At 30.5% G+C, this 25,608-nt stretch overlaps 1 protein-coding gene across 2 annotated transcripts in view; it reads right to left on the reverse strand.

Annotated features, from left to right (window-relative positions):
* LOC143063469 (vacuole membrane protein 1-like) overlaps nucleotides 1-25,608 on the reverse strand; it is a 180,114-nt gene that overhangs the window by 123,438 nt on the left and 31,068 nt on the right. The window contains exons 4-5 of one of the 2 annotated variants that reach the window (XM_076235644.1): nucleotides 25,134-25,246; nucleotides 20,548-21,009 (exon numbers count right to left, since the gene is read on the reverse strand). In XM_076235644.1, coding sequence (XP_076091759.1) covers nucleotides 20,813-21,009; nucleotides 25,134-25,246 — 310 coding nt within the window. In that variant the 3' untranslated portion in view covers nucleotides 20,548-20,812. Of the gene's footprint in view, nucleotides 1-20,547; nucleotides 21,010-25,133; nucleotides 25,247-25,608 lie in introns of those variants that run through there. The other variant, XM_076235643.1, reaches the window with a different exon arrangement.

Genomic DNA, 25,608 nt, shown 5'->3' on the forward strand with positions numbered 1-25,608 from the left:
ATTATACCAAGCATGTTTCATTAGATAGACCATCTAACATCATAGTACTATCTTTTTACACAATAAAAACAAATAATACAAAGCATGTTTAATTAGATAGACCATCTAACATCATAGTACTATCTTTCTACACAATAAAAACCAATTATACCAAGTATGTTTCATTAGATAGACCATCTAACATCATAGTACTATCTTTTTACACAATAAAAACAAATAATACAAAGCATGTTTAATTAGATAGACCATCTAACATCATAGTACTATCTTTCTACACAATAAAAACCAATTATACCAAGCATGTTTCATTAGATAGACCATCTAACATCATAGTACTATCTTTCTACACAATAAAAACCAATTATACCAAGCATGTTTCATTAGATAAACTAACATCATAGTACTATCTTTCTACACAATAAAAAGCAATTATACCAATCAAGTTTCATTAGATAGACCATCTAACATCATAGTACTATCTTTCTACACAATAAAAACCAATTATACAAAGGATGTTTCAATAGATAGATCATCTAACATCATATTACTATCTTTCTACACAATAACAACAAATTATACCAAGCATGTTTCATTAGATAGACCATCTAACATCATAGTACTATCTTTCTACACAATAAAAACCAATTATACCAAGCATTTTTAAAAAAAATAGACCATCTAACATCATAGTATTTTCTTTCTACACAATAAAAACCAATTATACCAAGTATGTTTCATTAGATAGACCATCTAACATCATAGTGCTATCTTTTTACACAATAAAAACAAATAATACAAAGCATGTTGAATTAGATAGACCATCTAACATCATAGTACTATCTTTCTACACAATAAAAACCAATTATACCAAGCATGTTTCAAAAGATAGACCATCTAACATCATAGTGCTATCTTTCTACACAATAAAAACTAATTATACCAAGCATGTTTGATTAGATAGACCATCTAACATCATAGTACTATCTTTCTACACAATAAAAACCAATTATACCAAGCATGTTTCATAAGATAGACCATCTAACATCATACAACTATCTTTCTACACAATAAAAACCAATTATACCAAGCATATTTCATTAGATAGACCATCTAACATCATAGTACTATTTTATGTCGCAGTAAAAACCAATTATACCAAGCATGTTTCATTAGATAGACCATCTAACATCATAGTACTATCTTTTTACAAAATAAAAACCAATTATACCAAGCATGTTTCATTAGATAGACCATCTAACATCATAGTACTATCTTTTTACACAATAAAAACAAATAATACAAAGCATGTTGAATTAGATAGACCATCTAACATCATAGTACTATCTTTCTACACAATAAAAACCAATTATACCAAGCATGTTTCAAAAGATAGACCATCTAACATCATAGTGCTATCTTTCTACACAATAAAAACAAATTATACCAAGCATGTTTGATTAGATAGACCATCTAACATCATAGTACTATCTTTCTACACAATAAAAACCAATTATACCAAGCATGTTTCATAAGATAGACCATCTAACATCATACTACTATCTTTCTACACAATAAAAACCAATTATACCAAGCATATTTCATTAGATAGACCATCTAACATCATAGTACTATTTTATGTCGCAGTAAAAACCAATTATACCAAGCATGTTTCATTAGATAGACCATCTAACATCATAGTACTATCTTTTTACAAAATAAAAACCAATTATACCAAGCATGTTTCATTAGATAGACCATCTAACATCATAGTAGTATCTTATGTCGCAATAAAAACCAATTATACCAAGCATGTTTCATTAGATAGACCATCTAACATCATAGTACCATCTTTCTACAAAATAAAAACCAATTATACCAAGCATGTTTCATTAGATAGACCATCTAACATCATATTACTATCTTTCTACACAATAAAAACCAATTATAACAAGCATGTTTCATTAGTGAGACCATCTAACATCATAGTAATATCTTTCTACACAATAAAAACCAATTATATCAAGCATGTTTCATTAGATAGACCATCTAACATCATAGTACTATCTTTCTTCACAATAAAAACCAATTATACCAAGCATGTTTCATTAAATAGACCATCTACCATCATAGTACTATCTTTCTACACAATAAAAACCAATTATATCAAGCATGTTTCATTAGATAGACAATCTAACATCATAGTACTATCTTATGTCGCAATAAAAACCAATTATACCAAGCATGTTTCATTAGATAGACCATCTAACATCATAGTACTATCTTTCTACACAATAAAAACCAATTATACCAAGCATGTTTCATAAGATAGACCATCTAACATCATAGTACTATCTTTCTACACAAAAAAAACCAATTATACCAAGCATATTTCATTAGATAGACCATCTAACATCATAGTACTATCTTTCTACAAAATAAAAACCAATTATACCAAGCATGTTTCATTAGATAGACCATCTAACATCATAGTACTATCTTATGACGCAATAAAAACCAATTATACCAAGCATGTTTCATTAAATATGCCATCTAACATCATAGTACTATCTTTCTACAAACTAAAAACCAATTATACCAAGCATGTTTCATTAGATAGACCATCTAACATCATAGTACTATCTTTCTACACAATAATAACCAATTATACCAAGCATGTTTCATTAGATAGACCATCTAACATCATAGTACTATCTTTCTACACAATAAAAACCAATTATACCAAGCATGTTTCATTAGATAGACTATCTAACATCATAGTACTATCTTATGTCGCAATAAAAACCAATTATACCAAGCATGTTTCATTAGATAGACCATCTAACATCATAGTACTATCTTTTTACACAATAAAAACAAATAATACAAAGCATGTTTAATTAGATAGACCATCTAACATCATAGTACTATCTTTCTACACAATAAAAACCAATTATACCAAGTATGTTTCATTAGATAGACCATCTAACATCATAGTACTATCTTTTTACACAATAAAAACAAATAATACAAAGCATGTTTAATTAGATAGACCATCTAACATCATAGTACTATCTTTCTACACAATAAAAACCAATTATACCAAGCATGTTTCATTAGATAGACCATCTAACATCATAGTACTATCGTTCTACACAATAAAAACCAATTATACCAAGCATGTTTCATTAGATAAACTAACATCATAGTACTATCTTTCTACACAATAAAAAGCAATTATACCAATCAAGTTTCATTAGATAGACCATCTAACATCATAGTACTATCTTTCTACACAATAAAAACCAATTATACAAAGGATGTTTCAATAGATAGACCATCTAACATCATATTACTATCTTTCTACACAATAAAAACAAATTATACCAAGCATGTTTCATTAGATAGACCATCTAACATCATAGTACTATCTTTCTACACAATAAAAACCAATTATACCAAGTATGTTTCATTAGATAGACCATCTAACATCATAGTGCTATCTTTTTACACAATAAAAACAAATAATACAAAGCATGTTGAATTAGATAGACCATCTAACATCATAGTACTATCTTTCTACACAATAAAAACCAATTATACCAAGCATGTTTCAAAAGATAGACCATCTAACATCATAGTGCTATCTTTCTACACAATAAAAACTAATTATACCAAGCATGTTTGATTAGATAGACCATCTAACATCATAGTACTATCTTTCTACACAATAAAAACCAATTATACCAAGCATGTTTCATAAGATAGACCATCTAACATCATACAACTATCTTTCTACACAATAAAAACCAATTATACCAAGCATATTTCATTAGATAGACCATCTAACATCATAGTACTATTTTATGTCGCAGTAAAAACCAATTATACCAAGCATGTTTCATTAGATAGACCATCTAACATCATAGTACTATCTTTTTACAAAATAAAAACCAATTATACCAAGCATGTTTCATTAGATAGACCATCTAACATCATAGTAGTATCTTATGTCGCAATAAAAACCAATTATACCAAGCATGTTTCATTAGATAGACCATCTAACATCATAGTACTATCTTTCTACAAAATAAAAACCAATTATACCAAGCATGTTTCATTAGATAGACCATCTAACATCATATTACTATCTTTCTACACAATAAAAACCACTTATAACAAGCATGTTTCATTAGTGAGACCATCTAACATCATAGTAATATCTTTCTACACAATAAAAACCAATTATACCAAGCATGTTTCATTAGATAGACCATCTAACATCATAGTACTATCTTTCTTCACAATAAAAACCAATTATACCAAGCATGTTTCATTAAATAGACCATCTACCATCATAGTACTATCTTTCTACACAATAAAAACCAATTATATCAAGCATGTTTCATTAGATAGACAATCTAACATCATAGTACTATCTTATGTCGCAATAAAAACCAATTATACCAAGCATGTTTCATTAGATAGACCATCTAACATCATAGTACTATCTTTCTACACAATAAAAACCAATTATACCAAGCATGTTTCATAAGATAGACCATCTGACATCATAGTACTATCTTTCTACACAATAAAAACCAATTATACCAAGCATATTTCATTAGATAGACCATCTAACATCATAGTACTATCTTTCTACAAAATAAAAACCAATTATACCAAGCATGTTTCATTAGATAGACCATCTAACATCATAGTACTATCTTATGACGCAATAAAAACCAATTATACCAAGCATGTTTCATTAAATATGCCATCTAACATCATAGTACTATCTTTCTACAAACTAAAAACCAATTATACCAAGCATGTTTCATTAGATAGACCATCTAACATCATAGTACTATCTTTCTACACAATAATAACCAATTATACCAAGCATGTTTCATTAGATAGACCATCTAACATCATAGTACTATCTTTCTACACAATAAAAACCAATTATACCAAGCATGTTTCATTAGATAGACTATCTAACATCATAGTACTATCTTATGTCGCAATAAAAACCAATTATACCAAGCATGTTTCATTAGATAGACCATCTAACATCATAGTACTATCTTACTACACAATAAAAACCAATTATACCAAGCATGTTTCATTAGATACACCATCTAACATCATAGTACTATCTTTCTACACAATAAAAACCAATTATACCAAGCATGTTTCATTAGATAGACCATCTAACATCATAGTACTATCTTTCTACACAATAAAAACCAATTATACCAAGCATGTTTCATAAGATAGACCATCTAACATCATAGTACTATCTTTCTACACAATAAAAACCAATTATACCAAGCATATTTCATTAGATAGACCATCTAACATCATAGTACTATCTTTCTACACAATAAAAACCAATTATACTAAGCATGCATGTTTCATTAGATAGACCATCTAACATCATAGTACTATCTTATGTCGCAATAAAAACCAATTATACCAAGCATGTTTCATTAAATATGCCATCTAACATCATAGTACTATCTTTCTACAAACTAAAAACCAATTATACCAAGCATGTTTCATTAGATAGACCATCTAACATCATAGTACTATCTTTCTACACAATAATAACCAATTATACCAAGCATGTTTCATTAGATAGACCATCTAACATCATAGTACTATCTTTCTACACAATAAAAACCAATTATACCAAGTATGTTTCATTAGATAGACCATCTAACATCATAGTGCTATCTTTTTACACAATAAAAACAAATAATACAAAGCATGTTGAATTAGATAGACCATCTAACATCATAGTACTATCTTTCTACACAATAAAAACCAATTATACCAATCAAGTTTCATTAGATAGACCATCTAACATCATAGTACTATCTTTCTACACAATAAAAACCAATTATACAAAGGATGTTTCAATAGATAGACCATCTAACATCATAGTACTATCTTTCTACACAATAAAAACAAATTATACCAAGCATGTTTCATTAGATAGACCATCTAACATCATAGTACTATCTTTCTACACAATAAAAACAAATTATACCAAGCATGTTTGATTAGATAGACCATCTAACATCATAGTACTATCTTTCTACACAATAAAAACCAATTATACCAAGCATGTTTCATAAGATAGACCATCTAACATCATAGTACTATCTTTCTACACAATAAAAACCAATTATACCAAGCATATTTTATTAGATAGACCATCTAACATCATAGTACTATTTTATGTCGCAGTAAAAACCAATTATACCAAGCATGTTTCATTAGATAGACCATCTAACATCATAGTACTATCTTTTTACAAAATAAAAACCAATTATACCAAGCATGTTTCATTAGATAGACCATCTAACATCATAGTAGTATCTTATGTCGCAATTAAAACCAATTATACCAAGCATGTTTCATTAGATAGACCATCTAACATCATAGTACTATCTTTCTACAAAATAAAAACCAATTATACCAAGCATGTTTCATTAGATAGACCATCTAACATCATATTACTATCTTTCTACACAATAAAAACCAATTATAACAAGCATGTTTCATTAGTGAGACCATCTAACATCATAGTAATATCTTTCTACACAATAAAAACCAATTATACCAAGCATGTTTCATTAGATAGACCATCTAACATCATAGTACTATCTTTCTTCACAATAAAAACCAATTATACCAAGCATGTTTCATTAAATAGACCATCTACCATCATAGTACTATCTTTCTACACAATAAAAACCAATTATATCAAGCATGTTTCATTAGATAGACAATCTAACATCATAGTACTATCTTATGTCGCAATAAAAACCAATTATACCAAGCATGTTTCATTAGATAGACCATCTAACATCATAGTACTATCTTTCTACACAATAAAAACCAATTATACCAAGCATGTTTCATAAGATAGACCATCTAACATCATAGTACTATCTTTCTACACAATAAAAACCAATTATACCAAGCATATTTTATTAGATAGACCATCTAACATCATAGTACTATCTTTCTACAAAATAAAAACCAATTATACCAAGCATGTTTCATTAGATAGACCATCTAACATCATAGTACTATCTTATGATGCAATAAAAACCAATTATACCAAGCATGTTTCATTAAATATGCCATCTAACATCATAGTACTATCTTTCTACAAACTAAAAACCAATTATACCAAGCATGTTTCATTAGATAGACCATCTAACATCATAGTACTATCTTTCTACACAATAATAACCAATTATACCAAGCATGTTTCATTAGATAGACCATCTAACATCATAGTACTATCTTTCTACACAATAAAAACCAATTATACCAAGCATGTTTCATTAGATAGACTATCTAACATCATAGTACTATCTTATGTCGCAATAAAAACCAATTATACCAAGCATGTTTCATAGATAGACCATCTAACATCATAGTACTATCTTACTACACAATAAAAACCAATTATACCAAGCATGTTTCATAAGATAGACCATCTAACATCATAGTACTATCTTTCTACACAATAACTAGAGGCTCTAAAGAGCCTGTGTCGCTCACCTTGGTCTATGTGCATATTAAACAAAGGACACAAATGGATTCATGACAAAATTGTATTTTGGTGATGGTGATGTGTTTGAAGTTCTTACTTTACTGAACGATTTTGCTTCTTACAATTATATCTATAATGAACTTTGCCCATTAGTAACAGAGAACTATATTTGGTAAAAATTTACATAAATTTACCAAATTAATGAAAATTGTTAAAAATTGACTATAAAGGGCAATAACTCCTTAAGGGGTCAATTGACCATTTAGGTCATGTTGACTTATTTGTAGATCTTACTTTGCTGAACATTATTGCTGTTTACAGTTTATCGCTATCTATAATAGTATTCAAGATAACCAAAAACGGCAAAATTTCTTTAAAAATTACCAATTGGAGGGCAGCAACCCAACAACCAGTTGTCCAATTCATCAGAAAAATTCAGGGCAGATAGATATTGACTTGATTAACAATTAAACTTCTTGTCAGATTTGCTCTAGATGCTTTGGTTTCATAGTTATAAGCCAAAAACTGCATTTTACCCCTATGTTCTATTTTTAGCCGTGGCGGCCATCTTGGTTGAATGGCCAGGTCATCGGACACATTTTTCAAACTAGATACCCCAAAGATGATTGTGGCCTAGTAGTTTCAGTGGAGATTTTGTAAAAGATTACTTAGATTTATGAAAAATGGTTAAAGATTGACTATAAAGGGCAATAACTCCTAAAGGGGTCAACTGACCATTTTGGTCATGTTGACTTATTTGTAGATCTTACTTTGCTGAACATTATTGCTGTTTACAATTCATTTCTATCTATAATAATATTCAAGATAATAACCAAAAACAGCAAAATTTCCTCAAAATTACCAATTCAGGGGCAGCAACCCAACAACCGATTGACCGATTCATCTGAAAATTTCAGGGCAGATAGATCTTGACCTGATAAACATTTTTATCCCATGTCAGATTTCCTCAAAATGCTTTGGTTTTTGAGTTATAAGCCAAAAACTGCATTTTACCCCTATGTTCTATTTTTAGCGGTGGCGGCCATCTTGGTTAGTTGACCAGGTCACGCCACACATTTTTTAAACTAGATACCCCAAAGATGATTGTGGCCAAGTTTGGATTAATTTGGCCCAGTAGTTTCAGAGGAGAAGATTTTTGTAAAAGATTACTTTAATTTACGAAAAATGGTTAAAAATTGACTATAAAGGGCAATAACTCCTAAACGGGTCAACTGACCATTTTGGTCATGTTGACTTATTTGTAGATCTTACTTTTCTGAACATTATTGCTGTTTACAGTTTATCTATATCTATAATAATATTCAAGATAATAACCAAAAACAGCAAAATTTCCTCAAAATTACCAATTCAGGGGCAGCAACCCAACAACCGATTGACCGATTCATCTGAAAATTTCAGGGCAGATAGATCTTGACCTGATAAACATTTTTATCCCTCGTCAGATTTCCTCAAAATGCTTCGGTTTTTGAGTTATAAGCCAAAAACTGCATTTTACCCCTTTGTTCTATTTTTAGCCGTGGCGGCCATCTTGGTTGGTTGACCAGGTCACGCCACACATTTTTTAAACTAGATACCCCAAAGATGATTGTGGCCAAGTTTGGATTAATTTGGCCCAGTAGTTTCAGAGGAGAAGATTTTTGTAAAAGATTACTTTAATTAACGAAAAATGGTTAAAAATTGAATATAAAGGGCAATAACTCCTAAACGGGTCAACTGACCATTTTGGTCATGTTGACTTATTTGTAGATCTTACTTTGCTGAACATTATTGCTGTTTACAGTTTATCTCTATCTATAATAATATTCAAGATAATAACCAAAAACAGCAAAATTTCCTCAAAATTACCAATTCAGGGGCAGCAACCCAACAACCGATTGACCGATTCATCTGAAAATTTCAGGGGAGATAGATCTTGACCTGATAAACATTTTTACCCCATGTCAGATTTGCTCTAAATGCTTTGGTTTTTGAGTTATAAGCCAAAAACTGCATTTTACCCCTATGTTCTATTTTTAGCCGTGGCGGCCATCTTGGTTGGTTGGCCGGGTCACGCCACACATTTTTTAAACTAGATACCCCAATGAGGATTTTGGTCAAGATTGGTTAAATTTGGCCCAGTAGTTTCAGAGGAGAAGATTTTTGTAAAAGTTAACGACGACGGACGACGACGACGGACGACGGACGACGGACGACGGATGACGGACGACGACGACGGACGCCGGACGCAAAGTGATGGGAATAGCTCACTTGGCCCTTCGGGCCAGGTGAGCTAAAAACCAATTATACCAAGCATATTTCATTAGATAGACCATCTAACATCATAGTACTATCTTTCTACAAAATAAAAACCAATTATACCAAGCATGTTTCATTAGATAGACCATCTAACATCATAGTACTATCTTATGACGCAATAAAAACCAATTATACCAAGCATGTTTCATTAAATATGCCATCTAACATCATAGTACTATCTTTCTACAAACTAAAAACCAATTATACCAAGCATGTTTCATTAGATAGACCATCTAACATCATAGTACTATCTTTCTACACAATAAAAACCAATTATACCAAGCATGTTTCATTAGATAGACCATCTAACATCATAGTACTATCTTTCTACACAATAAAAACCAATTATACCAAGCATGTTTCATAAGATAGACCATCTAACATCATAGTACTATCTTTCTACACAATAAAAACCAATTATACCAAGCATATTTCATTAGATAGACCATCTAACATCATAGTACTATCTTTCTACACAATAAAAACCAATTATACTAAGCATGTTTCATTAGATAGACCATCTAACATCATAGTACTATCTTATGTCGCAATAAAAACCAATTATACCAAGCATGTTTCATTAAATATGCCATCTAACATCATAGTAGTATCTTATGTCGCAATAAAAACCAATTATACCAAGCATGTTTCATTAGATAGACCATCTAACATCATAGTACTATCTTTCTACAAAATAAAAACCAATTATACCAAGCATGTTTCATTAGATAGACCATCTAACATCATAGTACTATCTTTTTACACAATAAAAACCAATTATACAAAGGATGTTTCAATAGATAGACCATCTAACATCATAGTACTATCTTTCTACACAATAAAAACCAATTATACAAAGGATGTTTCAATAGATAGACCATCTAACATCATAGTACTGTCTTTCTACACAATAAAAACAAATTATACCAAGCATGTTTCATTAGATAGACCATCTAACATCATAGTACTATCTTTCTACACAATAAAAAACAATTATACCAAGCATTTTAAAAAAAATAGACCATCTAACATCATAGTATTATCTTTCTACACAATAAAAACCAATTATACCAAGTATGTTTCATTAGATAGACCATCTAACATCATAGTACTATCTTTTTACACAATAAAAACCAATTATACCAAGCATGTTTCAAACGATAGACCATCTAACATCATAGTACTATCTTTCTACACAATAAAAAACAATTATACCAAGCTTGTTTGATTAGATAGACCATGTAACATCATAGTACTATCTTTCTACACAATAAAAACCAATTATACCAAGCATGTTTCATAAGATAGACCATCTAACATCATAGTACTATCTTTCTACACAATAAAAACCCATTATACCAAGCATATTTCATTAGATAGACCATCTAACATCATAGTACTATCTTTCTACACAATAAAACCCAATTATACCAAGCATGTTTCATTAGATAGACCATCTAACATCATAGTACTATCTTTTTACAAAATAAAAATCAATTATACCAAGCATGTTTCATTAGATAGACCATCTAACATCATAGTAGTATCTTATGTCCCAATAAAAACCAATTATACCAAGCATGTTTCATTAGATAGACCATCTAACATCATAGTACTATCTTTCTACAAAATAAAAACCAATTATACCAAGCATGTTTCATTAGATAGACCATCTAACATCATATTACTATCTTTCTTCACAATAAAAACCAATTATACCAAGCATGTTTCATTAGTGAGACCATCTAACATCATAGTACTATCTTTCTACACAATAAAAACCAATTATACCAAGCATGTTTCATTAGATAGACCATCTAACATCATAGTACTATCTTTTTACACAATAAAAACCAATTAAACCAAGCATGTTTCATTAAATAGACCATCTAACATCATAGTACTATCTTTCTACACAATAAAAACCAATTATACCAAGCATGTTTCATTAGATAGACAATCTAACATCATAGTACTATCTTTCTACACAATAAAAACCAATTATACCAAGCATGTTTCATTAGATAAACCATCTAACATCATAGTACTATCTTTCTACACAATAAAATCCAATTATACCAAGCATGTTTCATTAGATAGACCATCTAACATCATAGTATTATCTTATGTCGCAATAAAAACCAATTATACCAAGCATGTTTCATTAGATAGACCATCTAACATCATAGTACTATCTTTCTACAAACCAAAAACCAATTATACCAAGCATGTTTCATTAGATAGACCATCTAACATCATAGTACTATCTTTCTACACAATAATAACCAATTATACCAAGCATGTTTCATTAGATACACCATCTAACATCATAGTACTATCTTTCTACAAAATAAAAACCAATTATACCAAGCATGTTTCATCAAATAGACCATCTAACATTATAGTACTATCTTTTTACACAATAAAAACCAATTATACCAAGCATGTTTCATTAGATAGACCATCTAACATAATAGTACTATCTTTCTACACAATAAAATCCAATTATACCAAGCATGTTTCATTAAATAGACCATCTAACATTATAGTACTATCTTTTTACACAATAAAAACCAATTATACCAAGCATGTTTCATTAGATAGACCATCTTACATCATAGTACTATCTTATGTCGCAATAAAAACCAATTATACCAAGCATGTTTCATTAGATAGACCATATAACATCATAGTACTATCTTTTTACACAATACAAACCAATTATACCAAGCATGTTTCATTAGATAGACCATCTAACATCATAGTACTATCTTTCTACACAATAAAAACCAATTATACCAATCAAGTTTCATTAGATAGACCATCTAACATCATAGTACTATCTTTCTACACAATAAAAACCAATTATACAAAGGATGTTTCAATAGATAGACCATCTAACATCATAGTACTATCTTTCTACACAATAAAAACAAATTATACCAAGCATGTTTCATTAGATAGACCATCTAACATCATAGTACTATCTTTCTACACAATAAAAAACAATTATACCAAGCATTTTAAAAAAAATAGACCATCTAACATCATAGTATTATCTTTCTACACAATAAAAACCAATTATACCAAGTATGTTTCATTAGATAGACCATCTAACATCATAGTACTATCTTTTTACACAATAAAAACAAATTATACAAAGCATGTTTAATTAGATAGACCATCTAACATCATAGTACTATCTTTCTACACAATAAAAACCAATTATACCAAGCATGTTTCAAACGATAGACCATCTAACATCATAGTACTATCTTTCTACACAATAAAAAACAATTATACCAAGCATGTTTGATTAGATAGACCATGTAACATCATAGTACTATCTTTTTACACAATAAAAACATCATTGTACTATCTTTCTACACAATAAAAAACAATTATACCAAGCATTTTAAAAAAAATAGACCATCTAACATCATAGTATTATCTTTCTACACAATAAAAACCAATTATACCAAGTATGTTTCATTAGATAGACCATCTAACATCATAGTACTATCTTTTTACACAATAAAAACAAATTATACAAAGCATGTTTAATTAGATAGACCATCTAACATCATAGTACTATCTTTCTACACAATAAAAACCAATTATACCAAGCATGTTTCAAACGATAGACCATCTAACATCATAGTACTATCTTTCTACACAATAAAAAACAATTATACCAAGCATGTTTGATTAGATAGACCATGTAACATCATAGTACTATCTTTCTACACAATAAAAACCAATTATACCAAGCATGTTTCATAAGATAGACCATCTAACATCATAGTACTATCTTTTTACAAAATAAAAATCAATTATACCAAGCATGTTTCATTAGATAGACCATCTAACATCATAGTAGTATCTTATGTCCCAATAAAAACCAATTATACCAAGCATGTTTCATTAGATAGACCATCTAACATCATAGTACTATCTTTCTACAAAATAAAAACCAATTATACCAAGCATGTTTCATTAGATAGACCATCTAACATCATATTACTATCTTTCTACACAATAAAAACCAATTATACCAAGCATGTTTCATTAGTGAGACCATCTAACATCATAGTACTATCTTTCTACACAATAAAAACCAATTATACCAAGCATGTTTCATTAGATAGACCATCTAACATCATAGTACTATCTTTTTACACAATAAAAACCAATTATACCAAGCATGTTTCAAAAGATAGACCATCTAACATAATAGTACTATCTTTCTACACAATAAAAACCAATTATACCAAGCATGTTTCAAAAGATAGACCAACTAACAAATTCAGTAATTTTTTCATTTGTAAAGGGGCATAACTCTAGAAAAGTAATAGTAACACCATCAAAATTTGAATTTCATCTGTATTTTGTTGCAATAAGAATTGTGTATAAGTTTTATAACGTTAGGTTGAGGGAAACTTAAGTTTGAGAAAGAAAACGACGAAAAATTCAGCAATTTTTCAATATGTTAACAAGCATACATTTATTTTTGGCATTGCACAAGTCATGTCTTCTTTGACTGTTCATGACGTTGAAATACTAAATCTCTGGGATCTGTTTTAGTTGATTTTAGTCTCTGATGCATGATTTTTTTTTTAATTAATTGTTTTTGGCTTTTCAGTAACTAAGAGTACTCTCAAATCGTACTTTCTTGTTTATTTGACCTGTTGATACTATTTGTAATGCTCTTTAGTTATTTAATGTTTACTTATTCAGGGATGTAACTGGTCTATATACCAGCTTTGATAAGTGTTTGATAGTACTATACATTTTCTCTAGAAAGGTTAAAGTTATGCCACTAAAATTCAAACTTGATCCGTGTTTTGCGTAATAAGCATTGTGTATAAGTTTCAAACATTTGGTCGAGTCAAACTATAACATCAATAGCTAAGGCTGCGGCATAAAAATGTTGGTTATCCCCATTATTATTCAATCTATTGATAACTTACGTTACTATCCTTATAAATCTATCTATAATCAGCTTGCATGTTAAATAGTCTAGAGCTGTTCCATTGAATTCGTCTTCTTTTTCTGTTTCTTGAGGAAGTTAAATCAACCTGTTCAGTCACTATAAAGTGTTACAATTCATATTTAGACGCAACACATAAATAGTGACCAAAAAGGTACCGCAATCTCAGGATGAACGCTTAAATAAAAAAAAAATATGAACACACCTCTTATGTCTCACCCCGCAACATTCTGTATGTATGTTCCTGTCCCTTTGTTTATGTGTTACATATTTGTTTTTGATAGATTGGACTGTTAGATCTCTCGTTTGAATTGTTTTACAATGTCATTTCGGGGCCTTTTATAGCTGACTATACAGTATGGGCTTTGCTAATTGTTGATGGCCATACTGTGCCCTATAGTTGTTAACTTCTGTGTCATTTGATCTCTTGTGGAGAGTAGTCTCATTGGCAATCATACCACATCTTCTCTTTGACATAAAATATTTTAACCTTCGTTTTAAAAAACACATGTCCAAAACTGGAATATGATTTGATTGCGTTAAAGATCTGAACACAGACAGAACAACTAACATGACTAAATCCATATATTTTTGTTCAAGCATAATTGATTTGAAGTCATACTCTCCTCGTACATACTTGAATTTAACACGAGATGGATTGTATGAATAAATGATATCATTATTTTGAAACTTTCGGATGCACAATTAAATTTCCTAATGGTGCACATGCGCAGAAGCGTAACCAATTTGATTAAGATTAACCCGAATAATCCAGTTGTTTCATTCGGATTATTCCAATTATTAATGTATCAAAGGCAATTATAACAACAATCAGTGAGAATTATTATTATGACCTATTAATGCTCCAAAACAAGCCATTAACTTTTAATTATTTTCATGTGTTTTCGTGAATTTCGAGAATTTATACCATTTAAATATCTGAAAAGGTTTATTTAACTTAAATACCCATAATATTAATATTTTAGTATTATGCGTCCTTGATAAAAGTAAGGAGAACGAACCCAGGGCCTTACTGCTGATTAATGTTGATGTTTGAGTTCTTTTATATACGTTATAATATGAATATACCCAATAATCTAGAAAACTTGCAATAAAAACATAATCAACCTAGTTGTTTTATACTCATCTAAAATAGATATTTTTCAAAGGTCTTTTTTATTTTTTTACCGTACACCTTTTACATTTATTGACATTATAATAACAAGAGTGCACACACTGAAATGTCTCGCCTTCTTTACTAATCATTGATATTATGTTGATAGTCCTAAGTATAAAGCTTTATTAGTAACAGCTGTCACATAAACTTAACATTAACCAAGATAGCTAAACAAAGACCAATGAACCATGAAAATGAGGTCAAGGTCAGATGAACCATGACAGGCAGACATGTACAGGTAACAAAGCTTCCATACAACAAATATAGTTGACCTATTACTTATAGTTTAAGAAAAATAGACCAAAACACAAAAACTACATTGTGCAATGAACCGTGCAATTGAGTTCATGGTCAAATAAACCTGCGGGACTGACATATAGATCATAATATATTTCCATACACCAAATATAGCTGACCTTTGGCATATAATACTAGATAAAAAGACCAAAACTTACAAACTTAACTTTGACCACTGAACCATGAAAATGAGGTCAAGGTCAGATGACATCTGCCCGCTAGGCATGTACACCTTACAATCATTCCATACAACAAATATAGTAGACCTATTGCATAAAGTATGAGAAAAACAGACCAAAACACAAAAACTTAACTATAACCACTGAACCATGAAAATGAGGTCAAGGTCAGATGACACCTGCCAGTTGGACATGTACACCTTCCAGTCCTTCCATGCAACAAATATACTAGCCCTATTGCTTATAGAATCTGAGATATGGACTTGACCACCAAAACTTAACCTTGTTCATTGATCCATGAAATGAGGTCGAGGTCAAGTGAAAACTGTCTGACGGGCATGAGGACCTTGCAAGGTACGCACATACCAAATATAGTTATCCTATTACTTATAATAAGAGAGAATTCAACATTACAAAAATTCTGAACTTTTTTTTCAAGTGGTCACTGAACCATGAAAATGAGGTCAAGGACATTGGACATGTGACTGACGGAAACTTCATAACATGAGGCATCTATATACAAAGTATGAAGGCTCCAGGTCTTTCACCTTCTAAAATATAAACCTTTTAAGAAGTTAGCTAACGCCGCCGCCGTAGCCGCCGCCAGATCACTATCCCTATGTCGAGCTTTCTGCAACAAAAGTTGCAGGCTCGACAAAAATCATAAAAATTTATGAATTACAATTAATATATATCTTTATTTTTATTTCTTATATACATGATAAATATATTTTTTATTGGGGCCGGATCGATTTTACATATGGGATGGATTGACATTGGGCCGGATCGACTTGGACCGGATCTACGTGGGGCCAGATCGACCCAAAAGCTTATTCTTGCTGTGACACTTTCCTGTCGCAGAAAGGGATCAAGGCAAGAAATAAAATAGCCTTTCATGACTTCACAAAAATAACATATTTTATATTTTTCCAGCACCAGCAATAATTTTATCCCTCTATACAGGTATAAACACCATATAGAGGGTTTGTTCCCAACCGGATAAATAAAACTTAGATATGATGTCTTCTCCTTGTACATTTTTTGTACTTAGCTACAAAAGGACAGCAGGAGTCTACATGCCAGTTTGTAGAATTTGAAGCGTTTTACGTTTTTGTGGTTTTATCATAGAGTATTGACCCTTTGACTGCCATGGCATTGAAAAACGTTTTACCTTTGACTGCTAAGAATCGGCCTGGTTTCGAACTTTATCAAACAGCGCCATGGCAACCCTGACAACAATTGATAACGTCACGCTATTCTGCATGGTACCTGTATATGATTGCTCGTGTGATGACACCACAGTATGTCTGCTTCGTTCATTTATCACTCTCAAGTGTCGAATGTTTTTACTGTATTTGTGGTTTTTTTTTTATATTTGATCAGTCTTTTAATTGGTGTTAATTGCAATTTATTAGTATTTGTAAAAACTGATAGCCTCATTGACTTTAATGGTATTCAGAAAATCTGTGCCACATGGCCAATATTTTGGCCTTAAAGTTATTTCTCAAAAATGCCACGGCCCATTTTAAATCGTTTGTGTTGTATGAAATAAACCATAATTAGTTATGGTGACAACACCAGTGTTTAGTTTAAAATATTTAACGGTTTTACTTCGATTGACATCAGAAGAAGTGTGACGTCTTTTGCATCACTTTTAAATTCAAGACAGGCTCCCGTTCTAGAACAAACTCTATGTGTCATATGCTTTATTAAACTCAAATGTTCAGATTTGTGTATCAAATTCCATTGTCAAACTTTTGAAGAAGAAAAATAAAAACAATAAAAAAACTTTGGGCTTTGGAAAAGTTTTCTGATTTTGTTCTACATGCCTTTAGTTTGTATAATATCAAACATCTTCACAGCAAATAGGTATTTCGTCAATTTCGGTAAATGATAGAGCGAGAATATAAATTTATTTGTGAAAATTGCCACTGTGTGAAATTAAGTTCCTACAATTACAGACAGGCAAATTTTCTTTGTCTTGTTTTACTTTTTAGTTGATGATAAAATTGAAAATGGAAATGGGGAATATGTCAAAGAGACAAGAAACCGACCAAATATGTTAAAGGATGGCTTCTTAAAGTCAAGTGGCAAATAAATATGCATATATTAAGGACGTGAACATGCCACTTCTTCATTTACCAAGACCTAATTCTGATTTTTTGAAAAGAACATTTAAATATTCTGGTCTTATTACCTGGAATAATTTACCAAATAATATTAAAGAAATAGATAACTTAGATACATTTATGACCAACTGTTCAAACTATTTTCTAACTGAACAGAATAAAGATGCATGAAACTAATGTATTTCTTTTTCTTCTTCTACTGAATGCATATGTGCTTATTTAACTGTATTATGTATTTTATATTGTATGTATTTTTGTACGTTTTTTATTTGTATTGATAGTTTTTGAAGATTAACATGTAATTGTTAAATGTGTTACCTTCGTTAAATAAAGAATTTTATTATTATTATGTAAACAATCGCCATATTGCTTTGTGACGTATTGGAATTTCCACAACAATATATATATTTTCGAATAACAGCCACTTTAACTCGCTTTGTAACTACGATGTACACCTTATCTACTTATATATATAAATAACGTCACATAATCTGTATATCTGTGTGGACCTAATCTACCATGTACCTATCTGATCACGTGACATGAATATTAATACACAAATTCTTGTTCAAATGTATAATTCCATAGTATTTAAATAAACACAATTTCTTTTATGGTTGTGAAAATATTGAAGTTTCAAATATTAAACTCATGCAACACACATTATTTATATTTACCACAATTGATATTCTTTACAAAACAAAATCGAATAATACTGCATTCTTTTATACTAAATAAAATATCTGATATATAGATTCACTTACGTTTGCATGCAGTTTATTCACATTCGAGAGATATTTTCCTTTTCGTGTTTCAACACATCATCTCATTGTCAACTCATTGTCAACATTGATGTAAACAATCGCCATATTGCTTTGTGACGTATTGGAATTTCCACAATAATATATATATATATTTCGATTCACAGCCACTTTAACTCGCTTTGTAACTACGATGTACACCTTATCTGCCAATATATTTAAATGACGTCACATAATCTGTATATCTGTGTGCACCTTATCTACTATCGTGCCTATCTTATCACGTGACATGAATATTAATACACAAATTCTTGTTCAGATGTTAGATTCCATAATATTTAATTAAACACAATTTCTTTTATGGTTGTGAAAATATTGAAATTTCAAATATTAAATTCATGCAACACACATTATTTATATTTACCACAATTGATATTCTTTATAAAACAAAATCGAATAATACTGCATTCTTTTATACTAAATAAAATATCTGATATATAGATTCACTTACGTTTGCATGCATTTTATTCACATTCGAGAGATATTTTCCTTTTCGTGTTTCAACACATCATCTCATTGTCAACTCATTGTCAACATTGATGTAAACAATCGCCATATTGCTTTGTGACGTATTGGAATTTCCACAATAATATATATATATATTTCGATTCACAGCCACTTTAACTCGCTTTGTAACTACGATGTACACCTTATCTACCAATATATTTAAATGACGTCACATAATCTGTATATCTGTGTGCATCTTATCTACTATATGTATGATAACTTTTTAATTTACAGTAATTTTTGGGCCGAATAAGGGCCTTATTGCTCCTACTCCTTTGATTGGTTAAGTTCCAGTGATGGTTATTTTCTTGTATGCAATCAAATGTTATGTTAAATTTTTTCTATAGTACTGGACAGGATAAAACTTTACTCATGCCAAGTATATCTTTATTTGTAACAAAGATAAATTCTGCACATTTTTTCTAAAAGTGCAAATTTAACAAAGACTATGGTCGAGTTGTTGTCGCTTTGACACATTCCCCATTTCCTTTTTCAATTTTAATAGGGAAAAATCAATGGTGGTATTACACCTAGAGCAAATCTGACATGTATGGGTAATCTTCTTTCTATGAAACTACTGAGACACATTTAACCATACTTGACCATAATAATTAATATGTTTTTTCTTTAAAAAATGTATCAGATGACCCCACCTTCCAACCCTCATGGCCCACATGGATAAAAATGGAACATAGGGGTAAAATGCAGATTTTTGTATATATCTCTGAAACTAAACCATTTGGAGCAAATCAGACAGGGGGCAGTTGATGGTTTTCTCAGAGCATGGGTCCTGTGTAATTTCGAGGAGAAGATTTTTTAAAAGTTAACGGACATTTAATATGGACGACAGACAACAAGTGCTGCCCATTGGACCAAGATCGTTTTTAACCCTTAAAGTACACCACTTACCATTTTGTGTACAACATCCCAGGAAATTAATAATGTTTTCATGGCATCCTATTAATTTCATCACTTCCATTTCTTGCATTAAATCTGTCAATTCTCTATCGGTTGCATCCTCTAAAATATTTAAATAATATTGACAATTATTAATGGATAAAACCATTGGTCACATTCAAAGAATACTGTGGATTCATTCATTTTCATGGATTGCTTAAAACTTGCATAATCGTGGATATTTGATTTTGTAATTTTTCCAATCTCTGTATTCAAAGCCTATTCAAAATATGTTATTCAATGAACATTTGAATTCAATGTTCACCTGTACCCACGAAAATTGGTATCAAACTAATGTTAATGAATCAAAAGTAATTTGTCCCAACCCAGGACTATATGTCCCCATTCAAAAACATTGATCAGGAACCCTCCCCTTGCAGTGGCATAGCTTGCATGTATGCTCAGATGCTCAAGCATCCACATCATTTTGACAAAACAAAAATAAAAAAAACAGCAGTTTAACTCGGAAGTATCAAAATGTAACAAGGCTGAGGATATGAGGATAACATCCAGTCATTTTCGAAGCAGTATGCCTGGTCTTTCATTTAGGATAATTTAGTTTGATACATGAATCGCAGAATAGTGTTTCAAGTTAACTTTTCTTCGTATAAATAGTCTATGTCATCAGCTAAGGCAAGCGGAGAGGACTGATACGCAGACCCGTGGACATGTTTCATCTGAAATTGAACCTAGTGGAGGGATGGCTTCTCATTTGACTATAGTAACTAACAACTAAAACACCATATCCTGATATCGTTTCTTGCGACATTGTAAACGACGTGATAAAACAAATCAATTTGTAATAGATCGTGATAAGTCCTAGGCTTATGAATTCCCGTTTCTATTTAGGTTCAAATACTAATTTTATTTTTATTCAGTAAAGAACAAAGATCCAATATTCCCCGCCATGCACATTACATGTCATATTTTATCTATCAAAGGCCAAGGAACAAGGGAATAACTAAAAAAAACTTTTATTTCTTTTTCTTTTTTATTTTTAATATCTAAAAAGAAATAAAAGCTTCACAGCAAATGAAATGGGATTTCCATTACAATTTATATTTCAAAGGGACATTACTAGTTAAAAATATTTGATTACGAATTATTTTCAAAATTGTCAAAGACATTGCTTATGATATGAGTTTCACTTAATCTGACATGAATTGTACACATGAGAGTGCTAACAATACCGGACGATCTGACGCCAGGTATTTTTATGTCTCCTGCATGCGTTTAGCTCAGTAATCAAAAATCCAAGGTTGTAGACTCAAATTCCTGGAAAGAGAAGTCACTTCAGTTCCTATACTCAGAAGTTCCTAAATTATACAGAAGTGCCGCTGTAATGGAGTCCGTTTAAACGGTTTTTGATATGTCAAATAGAAGATTGGGGGGGGGGGAAACTTTACATCAAATATTTATGAATTGAATGATGGTAGTTTCAAGAAAACAATAAAATTTGGTTAAAAATATAAATATATGAATTGATGGGTATTTTGAATTTAAACAAAAATCTAACTAGTGTCGGATTCTGGGGGAGTACATGTGCTTAAATAAAAAATATTTTCTGCACAAAAAGGTCCAAAACATTTTTCGGCTCGCTCGACTCGGCAAAACATCCACATCATTTCAACCCTGGCTACGCCACTGCCTTGGATCCCCAATAGAACAAGCAGAGCTTGAATTGCTCACAAGTTTGTTTTTTTGCTTAAATCTTTCATCAATGACTGTTTTTGCTTTTCAATTTATATTTAATAATAAGAGGCTTACAAATGCCAATACAATGTTCATTGTATCTGTCATATTTTCATTAAAAGCAAATAAATGCATTTTACCCATTTGTTCCATTTTAACCATAGTGTCTTTGTTTCTTGAAGTACAAGGAAATAAAATACAAATTTATACTAAATTCATTTGCGAAGATTTATAAAGTTAAAAAAAAAATAAAACAACTTGTGTAATTTTCCTTAAAGGTCAATAACTCCGTAACGGGTCAATTGACAATTTTTGTCATAAAAAACATTTTTGAAGATGTTACTTTGCTGAACATTTTTTGCTGTTTACAGTTTATCTTTATCTTTAATTAATTTCATACAAAAACTAAAAAAAATCCTTAAGATAACCAATTTAGTGGCAGGAACCCAACAATGGCAGCCATGTTTGTCGATGGATCAAAACTTCGGATACAATTTATAAGCAAGATACCAGATAATTAAGGAAATTTTTTTTTGTTAAAGTTTGAAATCTTTGGCCCAGTAGTTTCAGAGAAGGTTTTTTGAAATAGTTAACAACAGATGATGATGGACGCCAAGTCATTAGTTATAACATAAGCTCAAATGGTTATAGCTAACAAGAATGTGTCCCCAGTACATGAATAGCCCATCCACACTATCATTTTCTATGCTCAGTGGACCTTGAAAATGGGGGAAAATTTCTAGTTTGGCATAAAAATTACAAAGATTATAAAATAGAAAACATGAGCCCTAAGTTTCAAGTTGATTGGACTTCAACTTCATCAAAAACTACCTCTACCAAAAACTTTAACCAATCCTTTAACCTGAAGCGGGACAGACAGACGGAAGGACAAACGGACGGAAGAACGAACCAATGGATGGACAGATGAACAAATGGACAGACAAAAGAACGAATGAATGGACGCACAGAACAGAAAACATAATGCACCAAAATGGGGCATAATAAATGGGACATCAAAATGGGTTTTAATCGATCCTACAAACTATCCATGTTTATGTAATAAGGAGTACTGTCTTTTGGTATGTATAACGAACACATTTACATTTATACCCTGTGTGTTATACATGACTACAAATATTTTCTTAGTTTTTTTTCAGGTCCAAAATTGGATCAAAAAATTTCCAATTGAAGTGAAAAGTAAGGATTTTTTTTGCTCAAACCTTGATTGTTTTTTATGTGTTATAATATTAATATTCTTGATTTGTCATGTTTTATTCAAATAAAATACATTTTATATCTTTATTGTTACGTTTTTCGTGTAAATTTGTCAATATGTTTTGCAATCCGGAAATTTGCCAATTGTCTTAATATTGAAGACACAATAAAGCTTTTGTTATTTGTTAAATCAGCCTAGAATTGTGTTCCTTGTTGTCATAACTTATTGTTTTGTATGTGTTCATCATAAAGAGTTGAAGAAAAGTGTATGAAAATTGAATAAACAACACTCATTTTGAAAAGATAAACCATATAATATATCAGGTGATCACAAGTCATGTTGGTCAGTCATGTGACATAATATTGTAAAGTGATGATTTATTCTATGAGAAGTTTATTTTTATAAATACGTTTTTACTTTGTAACTTTTCAACTTTTAAACAACTGTTTAAAACCTTTCAAGAAATTATGATTGAAAACATGATTATCACATAATTGTAACCTGAACAAATTTAATTAGGAACAAGGTCAACCTGTCACTGATTTGTTTTGACATTCATTAGACCTGGGGTTGAAGTCATAAAACTTTGCTCAATGCTCGGAGCACAAAAATCTTGCTCAAAACATAAAATCCAGCATTTTGATTGGTTTTTATTTGTTTAAGTACAAAAAACTGACTCAAATATTTATTACTTCAAGGCCTGTTGATTGAGGTGGGATAATCCAGATTAACAGCTAGAATCATCAAACAAAAAATAAAAGTATTAAGATTTTAACAATTCATTACAGCACTAATGACATTAATTGATTTGTAATTATTTTATTGTTTGAATCAGAACATTAATTGGATATTTATAATCTTGTCCTTTATACTCAAACAATTCATCCTTTTAACTGTGATTTTCAAAAAATTATCAAAGTTCAAAGCCCATAATTATAGCAAAAATGAGCCAAGCGGAACAAAACTGAAACTTAACAATTCCTAGTTGTGGAATTAGGGAATGACAGAATGATGGAATGACGGAATGACAGAATTACGGAATGACCGAATTACGGACATGGGTAAAACTATATGGCACCGACATCTTTGTTGCGGGCCATATTCGTTGCAGGGCCATAACAATGCAAATTTTTCAATAAAGATAAAAAAGATGGAAAAAATTCAATTCTTATTTCCCAAAATTTTATGCTTGTCTAATAAAAAAAGAAAACCTAAGCATAAATCCAGTTTTCATTAATACTATTTGATTTTTGATCTAAAATATATAAGTAAATTTTACCCTTCAACATCTTGACTGCTATGGCAGTTGTTGGAGCTTTATTTAAACCAACAGTTTCTGCTTTAAAAACTTTACCAAATGCTCCTTCCCCAAGAGGTTCACCAAGTGATAACCTATAACAATAAATAAATTATTTCATCTCATATTCATTTAGATATTGAGATACTGATTGATGTAACCATATATATATATAACTAAATAAAATTCTAATAGTTGTACACATTTTCTTAGATATAAGAAGATATGGTATGAGTGCCAATGAGACAACTCTCCATCCAAATGACAATTTATAAAAGTAAACCATTATATGTCAATGTACGGCCTTAACACAGAGCCTTGGCTCACACTGAACAAGCTATAAAGGGCCCCAAAATTACTAGAGTAAAACCATTCAAACGGGAAAACCAACGTTCTAATCTATATAAAACCAGAGGCTCTAAAGAGCCTGTGTCGCTCACTTTTGTCTATGTGAATA

The sequence above is a fragment of the Mytilus galloprovincialis genome, chromosome 2 (genome assembly GCF_965363235.1).
Source record: "Mytilus galloprovincialis chromosome 2, xbMytGall1.hap1.1, whole genome shotgun sequence".
In the NCBI taxonomy this organism is placed as follows: domain Eukaryota; kingdom Metazoa; phylum Mollusca; class Bivalvia; order Mytilida; family Mytilidae; genus Mytilus; species Mytilus galloprovincialis.